Source organism: Giraffa tippelskirchi, chromosome 2 (genome assembly GCF_054371585.1).
Source record: "Giraffa tippelskirchi isolate mGirTip1 chromosome 2, T2T-mGirTip1v1.2.pri, whole genome shotgun sequence".
Taxonomy (NCBI): Eukaryota; Metazoa; Chordata; class Mammalia; order Artiodactyla; family Giraffidae; genus Giraffa; species Giraffa tippelskirchi.
This window is the reverse complement of record NC_137276.1, coordinates 150283799-150293509: the sequence shown is the minus strand read 5'-3', so window position 1 is coordinate 150293509 and position 9711 is coordinate 150283799. Positions and strand designations below refer to the sequence as shown.

Below are 9711 nucleotides of genomic sequence, written 5' to 3'. Positions count from 1 at the left end.
CAGTTCTCAGTCTAATGTCATGTTTTAATTGAAAAACCTTGGCCCAAGAAAGGTTATAACATATGTATGTCATTATTGATACACATTCAACCAGAATACTTGTTTTCCCTTTTCCAGACACCTTTACATTTTTTCCTAATCCTAAAAACTTTGACTGGATTGGTCTAGCTGCTAGCAAAATTCAGGAGCAAAAACCTTGATTTAAGTATATATAAAGTGACTAATTTAAGTATATAAATTTTAAGAAATTAAAAAAAGAATTTTTCATATTATCAATAACATTCACACATCTATATTACATAATTAAAACAATATAATCAAAAGCCTAATTAGAATCACATGGTGTAATCCTTGTGTTTTTTTTTTTTTTTTTTTTTTATTTCTGTGTTTCAATAGGTTACATCAACATCAGGTGAACTAAACCTTTTATTTATCATTCATAAAGTAGTTTGCAAACTTTTTTTTACACACATAGAGTAAAAAATCCAAGAGAAACAGGAAGTAGCCCTTCACAACTTTGTTTATCCAAACTTGATAAGATGTTAAAAGTACCAGTTTATAAACACTAGAAGGCAGAGCTGGAGAGTGAGGGAATTAGAGGTTAATAAAAGGGTACAAACTTTCAGCTATAAGATGAATAAGGTCTGAAAATTTAATGTGTAATATGGTGACTATAGTTGATGAGACTGTATTGAATAACTGAAATTTGTTAATAGAGTAGAACTCAGTGGAATTTCCCTGGAGGTCCAGTGGTTGGGACTCCAAGCTTCCACTGTGGGGGGAATGGGTTTGGTTTCTGGTTCAGGGAACTGGGGTCCTGCATGCTACCTGGCATAGCCAAAAGAAAAGAGGGACATATTTAAGTAGAACTTAAATATTTTCCTCAAAAAGTATATAAACAAATGCATAGGTGATGGATGTGTTAATTGACTGGAGGAATCCCCTCACAATGTATGCCTGTATCAAATCATCATGATGCACATTTTAAATATCTAACAATTTTATTTGTCATTTATATCTCAACAGAGCTAAAAAAAACAAAAACAAAAAACACTAGACAGGAAACTTCACCTATAGTATTATCGATGGTTTTCATGTTCATTTGAAAAATTCCAGGTAGTTATTTAATTTATGTAGGGCTGCCCATGTTTGGCTTCTAGAGATTAACTCTGAAAGACCATTGATACATGGATAGATAGATACACACAAAAGAAAATAATAATTAGTAAAATTCATTTCTAAATGTAAAAATAGTTTTTAAATTGTGTCATAACTTTTTTGTGAAATATAAAAACTTTGCTCCTGAATACAAAATCTTGGTTTTCAGGGATATATAACCTAAAAACAATTAAAAAGTCTATTGCTATAAGTTAATCACTTAAAGCAGAAGCTATAAAATCTGAGTTGGTATCCGAGGTGTTCCATTTATCATCTGGATCACAGTGTGCCAATGACTCAGATGCCTCCTTGGTAAAATGGGATTAATGATATTATTCCATGACATTATTCTAAGGATCAAACAAAATTATGAATTGAGAAGTGCTTTGTAAGTTACAGGGCATTAAAACAAATTTAAGATGTTTTTAAGTAATAATTTTATCTAGTTGAGAAATTATGATTTATGCAACATATCTTTCCTAACAGTGAGTTTTATATCTAGGCATGGGTATCACTTTAAAATCATACATTTACCAATAGGAAGCAGAATGTCTTTCTGGCCACCTCTCAGACAGATTAACAAACTGTAAGGAAAGGATCCACAGTTAGAGCCATGCTGTATTAGGTGGACAGTGTAATCACTAGGACAACTCTTAATACAAAGAAAGTGGAAACATGAGTCTGAAGAGGGGAACTATCAAAAGTACTCTTTATCAAGAGTGAAACTTTGAAATCCATCTATTTAAGATTAGTCACTATTCTTTTAGTTAAGCTGTTGTCATCTCTAACTTTCCCTAAGTAGAAAATAATCTACACTTCCAACTAAGTTATTCATGGTCCAATTTGTTCTCAGAATACTATAATAGGCTTTGTGAAGATAAGTTTTATAATAGGGATTTAACATAGTGAGAAGCCAAGACACAGAGGCCTTCAAACACAAAGAGTATATATGTGTATAAACTGCTCAGTCCCCTCCCCCTCTGCTTCCACTCTTTCTGGTTTATTCTCCGGAAAGGACATTCATCCCTACTTAAAATCTAATTTTTACAAAGGATTCAGATGAAATGGCATCTCAGTTTAGCTACCGTAGAGTTGTTCTGGAGCCATTTCAACATCACTGGAAAATGGGGGAAACTGTGAGCAAAGTACCACTGGAAGAAGTAATGTTCGTAGGATAAAATCTTCTCTCTTGGCAGTTTTGTCTTGCTTGATGACCACATTTACATATTGAGTTCACAGGCTAGAACTCTCAAAGAGTAGTCCACTTTCTTGGAGAAAATAAAATTTTCAGGGTGGCATCTGGGAGAAAAAAAGAAATGAAGAAGAAGAAAAAGAAGGAAAAAGAATCACTGATGATTTACACATGTTATATTTATTTCCCAAGCTTCTGATATCTTAAACTATTGAAAATACATAAAACTAATTCTAAGATACTATACATTTATACATTTATTCTTTTCTCCTCTTTTGCTCTAAAGATCTAACTTTCCCTATTTATAATTTTTATCTCATTTGTATCCAAATGAGTGTATCAGCTAGTTGTTTTACAAAGTACCAAGGCACTTGACATGAAATACAAGTTTATCTTCTTTCAGATGGTGGTTGTTTCTTTTTAAGGTTCCATATTTTCACATTTTAAATATTTCAAGACACAAGCACATGAAATGTAATATTTAAAATACTTGAGAAAATAAGATAAAATACTTGAAACTCTTTATCTATTTATGTATTTTAATAACTAGCTTTTCTTTTCCCTAGTTTTACATCCCTGCTGTACTTATTTTATTGTAAGTGAGGCTATCTTATTTGCATAGTTGTAACAAAGTATATAAAAGGATGAAGATGTGTGGTTCATTGAGTATTTATATTCAAAACTTTTTTGATTAAAAAATCTTAAAAATCAGGTAAGAATTATACAACCAATAAACATTTTAAACTTTTTTAAGCTAATAAAAAATTTTAATTGTTTTTTAATGTGCTTTTAATGATTTCTAGCACTCACACCTCCTTACTTGCTTTCCAAACTGTTTATACTGTCCCCAATAACACTCAGTGGAAAGCTGTCATTCCTGGCTAAATCCTTACTTAGGGTAGATGCTATGCCTCCGTGAGACAGGGTCAGGGGGTCAAAATCGATTTTAGAGGCCACCTGGAGAGTCCAGGCCATGAACTGACTCAAAAAATTTATATCAGAGCCGGAATAGTCCACCTCCCAGGGTCAGATCTGGCCTGACACTCCAACCGCAGGCTGGGGCATGCTAGACCGAGCTCAGAGAGAGGCTAGAGTTGTTGACCCTGCTAGCTGACCTCTTCAAACTTCAGGAGAATTTTTTTGGCAGTTACCACGGTGACTGGGTACTCTAAAAGCTTATCCTTCTTACTGAAAGAAGGAAAAAAAATTGGGAAAAAAATATGTTAAAACCTACCTTGCAGAGATGCCTATCACAAGTTTTTTTTTTTTTTTTTTTAAGGGAAAAAACTGAAGGAGTTCTAAATTGTCTATGACTTTAATTTCCACTGTTGTCCTAAACAAATTGGAACTTGTAAGATCTTTCAAAAACCAAATTTCACATTTGTAACAGATACTGCTTTTTTTTAAAAACCAATAACTGAAAACAATTTGAATAATGTATTAAAATACTTTTTAAACAACATAATTTACTTGGAAATTCTATTATCTCTCTGCTTTTCTTTGAGACTAATCAGCTTTGAAATAAGATCCACCATAAATGCTAATTTAGTCAGGGAAAAACACTAAAACTAAATATTCATTTTTGTGTCAAAAATAGTCAATTTTTTTTCCTGAGAGAAAAATGTCCATTTTTGCTTGCCTTGAAATAGTAAAATTAAGAGAAAAGCAAGTGACCATTATTATATATTTAAAATTTTTTTTTTTTACCTAATGACTTAATAAAATAATGTTTACATTAAAAACAATGTCATGAAAATAATATAACACAAGAACACTCAGAGGAAAAATTCAAGGTGTATTTTCTTTTAGATCAATTTAAAGCTAAAAAAAAAAAAAGCTGTAGAATATTCTTCTATGTTAATACTAAATGCTATCTTGTCCTAAATTTCTACAGTGATAGAGAGACTTATAAATTAAAATTTAATTCCCATTGGGTAAACCTACACACATTATAAAACTCTGCTAAGTTGATTTTTGGTGACAGATTATAATACAAAATACTTTTAAATGGCTCCTATGTACATCTTGAAATTAGATGAGAATCATAATACTTTAGAAGTATATTATTTAACTATAACGATACTTGCTTTTTAAAAATGCCTGTGTACTATATAAGGACTTTTTGTAAAGTGAAATCACTACTCTCAGTGTTGCTACTGTTCTGGCCCTCCTTTAATTTTCTCATCTGCCTCTTAAACAACCCAGGTCCCAGAAGTCTTGAAAGGTTTTTCTCCAGCATGTGTGTGTGTGTGAACATAAGCATACTCAAACGATTAAGCATTGGTGAGGGGAGGGTGATTTTGCATTTTGAAAAGCATTGGCTATGTAACAAAACAGTGTCTCTGGTCTCGATATCATTTCTCATCTTGACTGTAAGCCAAGAAAGAAAAAAAAATGATGAATTACAGAAATGTAGTAACTGACACTCCAAAAATGAATACTGAAATTTCAGAGGAATGCTTTAACCTAATCTTGAATGTTCATTTTGCTGTGACCTTTTTTCACTGCTTTGTAATCACTGCTAAATTCCTAGAATGGAATGGACATAAAACCAAGTATCTGTTAATTAATCTCAATTAAAAACAAAAAAACAAATATAATTCAGAATATAATTTCCTTTGGGTTCAAAACATCCAGTGAAAAGAAAGACTGGAGATGTATTTTGAGAAGATTTTGTCATGTGATCCAATTGCACTTTGTTAAAACACAGGTCTTTCAATTAGATAGTGTGGTTCTTGCCATTGCAAAGTGGGCAGTGAGGTTGGTGAGTCACTACAACTGTGATGCCAGCTCATTCTCTATGATGAACTCAGACTGTCCTTCCCAGCCGGGAACTCTTGGCAAGCTTCCTTAACGACCCGGAGGCTGGCAAAGCATGAAGAACTATCAAACAGGAAATGAGGTCCTCCTCAGGTTTTGAAAAGAGATGATAGAAGTCTTAAAGTGAGGCAGGCCAGACCAGAATCTCCTAAACCACAAGCCTTATCTTGAGTGAAACATTATTTCTAAGCTGGATCTGAAAAGGAAAAGAAGTTAAAGTATGAGACAATGGTTCATTTGTACGTAAGAAAACAGTGCCAAGTCTCTTGGTTTGGTTTCCTCAAGTCAAAGTCAGGATCTCTCCCAGGAAAAAAACAAAAATCACTTATCAGTTTTCTGCATAAATTTCTACTAAAGCAACAATGAAATAAATAGATATTTAGAAGATCCATAGACCTGGGTCTTCTCTTATGTTGAAAATTCATCAGTTGGTTATAGAACTATAGAATTCAAGGACTGGGAGGGATTTAAGAGATCATCTGGTCCTATCTCTTTACATATGCAAAATCTGAAGCCAGGAACATAACCTGTCTTATTTACACATTATTGGTTACATGCCCCAACTGGAACTTAGATCCTGCTCAGCACTTCTAGCTTAGTGGATGGTCCACTACAATGTGTGGTCACTTCACTGGGTAGAAAGGATATTAAAACCCCATACCAGTAGACCTATTCAGAGCCTTGGTGACAAAGTTATTCTGGAACCATGGTATAAACTGATTGTAAAACTCATTCAAGTTACACTTCCAGGAAACAACTTTAGGTACAACATAAGCAAAAACTCCACAAAATCAGGTAGGAAACAATACAATAATGTGTGCTGCAGGATGCTTCAAAATTTTCAGGAACTTTGGTAACAAGTGTAGGCTGTTAATATTATTTCTTCAGCTAATTGTTTTTATTGATTTGTTATGGCTAACAGGCATTGATTGATTTTCTTTTAATCAGTATGGAGTCTTCACTCTGCCAGGTTTATAATTAAATACTGAGAAGAAGGGCTCTTGGTATTAGTCTAAGCTTTCAGTGATATGAAGGTCTGTCCAAATAACCATGAGCTATGTAAGATTTGATGGCTGCCAGTCCAGAAAGGGCTTAATGTGGTTTTTCTTTAATATCTTTCTAATTAACTTTAGTTTTAACTTGTTTCTATTAGGATCAGTGGATCCTAAAAATGAAGTAAAAGGAAGCCCCTAGAAAAATATGGAATTCATTGCTCATACCCCAAACTGCCATTTGTCAACTGCATTCAGCTATAACATTTATTCTCTGTATCATGTATTTTCAGTGCAATCATCAAAGTTCCCTTCTAACTTATCATGGTGTTTGGGAGAAGACCATGACTGAATCCTGAGAATCTGGTTCAGGGCTCCAGAGGGGCAAAAAGAGTAAAGGATAAGAATTTAAGGGGAGGAGGAAAAGTACTAGGTATGCTGAGTGATTTTAATATGGAAAGAGTCTGGTGTTTAGGAAGATAGTTATGTGTGATTAAGAGGTGAAGGCAGCAAGAGTCAGGTAGTCCCTTAACTGCCATCTAGAATTTCAAAGAAATGCTGTATCTTTTCCATAGATTCTAATGGGTATTAGTTAAGGGAGGCATTTTGGGTACTAATTACTTATCAAAGTTTTGGAGGTGGTAGTGGGTGGGTGGGGGGACGGGAATGAAAAACAACTCTGAGGTTGAGGGTCAGAAGAATGTTTGCTTGGCTACTCAAGGCTCCTGATGAAGTTCAGCTACCTATCCTACAGTTATGTGTGTGAGTCTATCTATCGTTCTGTTTCTCAAAAACAGTTCAGTTGTCTCTCCTTTTCCCAGAAGCATACTTCACCCAAAGGATAAGAGTTGTTAAGGGAAACTCCTTTGCAGAAGGAAACTTTTCTATATACAAACATTTTTTCTTTTTGGAATCAAGGATGAGAAGCCAGCCAAGAAAGTCAGTGGGGAATTGTAAGATTAAAGAATGAGAACTTCCCACCTGGTTCTGAGCTCCAGCCCCAGGGTCAACCAGGCTGCGCTCCAGGAACAATGTGGATGATGCAAGAGCTGATTGTCTTCCTCAGTTTCTTGATCTGTCTCGAGACTTTGCCAGGGCTGTTCCCTCAGTCCAGGTGGGCACAGCACTCCTGTCTAAAACACCATGGAAAGGATATAGCACTTCTTTGGAATTCTAGATGGCATTTAAGGACTACATGACTCATTGCCCTCACCTCTTAATCACACATAACTGTCTTCCCAAACACCAGCCTCCTTTCCTACAACAATCCACTGCACTGCTCCTAGAAGGGCACAGTCTAGGGCAGGGGTCCCCAACCTCTGGGATCTAATTAAATGCCTGATGATTTGACATGGAGCTGATGTAATAATAATAGAAATAACGTGCACAATAAATGTGTTTGAATCATCCTGAAACATCCCCACCCCCACCAACCCCAACCGACCAGGTCCATGGAAAAATTGTCTTTCCTGGAACCTGGTCCCTGGTGCCAAAAAGGTTGGGGAATGCTAGCTAAGGCAACTTGGCCAGTGGCTTCCTTCTGCTGAGACAGGACCACTCAAAAAGGGGCTCAATCTTTTGGCATCCTTCAAAGGCTCCTTAGGAAATTGTTGAAGACAGAAATTTTGAAATTGAATTGTAATGACTGAGAAAAGAGGGGTGAGGCACAGGCAGCTGCTCCAGCCTCGAGAAAGGCCAGCCTCTTGGGCACCACACCCACTAGTCCCAGAAGGAGGCAAGAAGAGGGGCACGAATTGAAGGGGTCGAGTTTAGAGAGAGGGCCCTGGCCCTGAGAGTTGGAGAGACATCCACAGCCACAAACGCCAAGGAAAAGGCGAGCAAAACAAATAAACTGCTATCACTCAGTCCCAGGTTGCTGAAATGACTTGTGGGCCCAAGAACACACATTCTGTGTGTATGTGTGTGTGTGTGTGTGTGTGAGAGAGAGAGAGAGAGAGAGAGAGATGAGGCCCTTTTTTTGAGGGACCTGGGGGAAAGGGGAGAGATCTGTAGGAGAAGGAACCAGTTTTCTCTCCTGGATCCCCATGACTTGTATGCTGGAGTGACTGTGGTCGGGTTAACGCTCCTTTTCCTTCTTCTGCCTGCCCGGGGCCACGTCGAAATGAGAAGCAGCCCACACGACAACGCCCTCCCACCACCAGCTTCCTCATACCCAAACTCAAATGCCTACGAGTGAAACGTCACCAAAAGTTATTGCCAGCGACAAATTGGGGCTGACAAATTGTCAATAATCGCGCCTTCGACGTGCAAGATGACTTGCAGGAAATAAAAAAGCAGACGCACCAAGAAGTGGGCAGGGGGCGGGCGGGTCGCAGCCGGGTCCGCGGTTCCCAGGTGGCGCCCCGCCCCAGCCCGGCGCCACCCCAGCCCCCAGCCGGGGACCGCGCGCGATGCGGGACCGCCGGGCTCCCACTTGCCCGCTGGAGCTCTGGTTCTCTTTCTGCAGTCTGACTCACACAGACCGCAGGAGGAGCCTCTCTCCTCCCTCTCCTCTGATTAACCCTTCTGGGTGCGCGTGTCTATGGTCTCAAGCGCCCTTGATTTACAGTTACGTTACCCGAGTTTTCTTTTGTTTGAAATCCTGGGCCCGCAAGACTTTGGCATGTGTTGGACGTCTAGTTACTTCTGCATGCCTGTCTGTATCCTGCGACAGAGAAAATGATTAGGAATTGAGGCTCAAGAGAAATAATAATATTTTTACCTGTGGATGCATTGGAAGGTGTGCACGTTAAATCGATTCAGAATTTAAGATAAATCTGAAAAAGCTCCTTGCAAAGTGTTTGCAAGTTAGTGCCTCCACCCCGCCCCCACACACACCATCACGCGTTCTCCCACCCCCATCCATCCACCCACCCCCACACACACACCAGATTGACCACAGTTCCCTTTGATTTGTTTTTTACATTTTGGTTTCACTTGTGTTTCAAATTTAAGAATAACTTCAGACACACACATCGATCTAAATATGAATTCTCTATGTAAGATATGATTTCTTACGTGATTTATCTGTAAACTTAAGGCTTCAGTTTCCATTATCAATCACAGCCCTCCTAGGTGGCTGATTTAGCTATTAAAGTTTGAGTTCACAGTTGAAGCCACTCTTCCACTTTCTCCAAGTTGAATTCTGATTTCTGCATGTAAATACCACACAGCATTTGAATTTAGGGTCTTCTTGTTAAACTGAAGGCTTTTCCCATTTCCTTGAGCTCTATAAGTGAACGGCATTGTCACATAATTGACAGGAAAAAGTAAGCTGTCACAGATCCTAAGCCACTCCTTGCCACAGAAATAACACGATCTGGCATTTCTGAGTTTGAAAAATATGCTGTTTGGATGACATGAGACCAGAACTACCCAGACGGTTTAAATGTCGTGGTCTCTGTGATTGGCTATGGATGAATCTGCTGAGATATTTCAAATAGGCTTCTCTCCTGGTTAGAGACCAGGTGCTCCTTTTTTTCGTCTGTTATCCAGTAGTATAAGAACATTGGGATCTGGGATTCAAAGCTATTTCTAACCTCATCTAAG

The 9711-nt window shown here is 37.6% G+C and overlaps 1 protein-coding gene across 2 annotated transcripts in view; it reads right to left on the bottom strand.

The window, feature by feature from the left end:
• Window positions 1-356: 356 nt before the first annotated feature.
• The window catches only part of LOC145538674 (uncharacterized), a 736734-nt gene continuing 727379 nt past the window's right edge, over window positions 357-9711 (bottom strand). Inside the window, exons 9-13 of one of the 2 annotated variants that reach the window (XR_014077160.1) lie at window positions 8741-8827; window positions 7144-7295; window positions 5090-5366; window positions 2308-2457; window positions 357-1742 (exon numbers count right to left, since the gene is read on the bottom strand). Coding sequence is in view for 1 of the 2 variants with exons in the window: in XM_081571098.1 (XP_081427224.1) it covers window positions 5333-5366; window positions 7144-7295; window positions 8741-8827 (273 nt within the window). In the remaining variant the exon portion in view is untranslated. Of the gene's footprint in view, window positions 1743-2307; window positions 2458-4945; window positions 5367-7143; window positions 7296-8740; window positions 8828-9711 lie in introns of those variants that run through there. The other variant, XM_081571098.1, reaches the window with a different exon arrangement.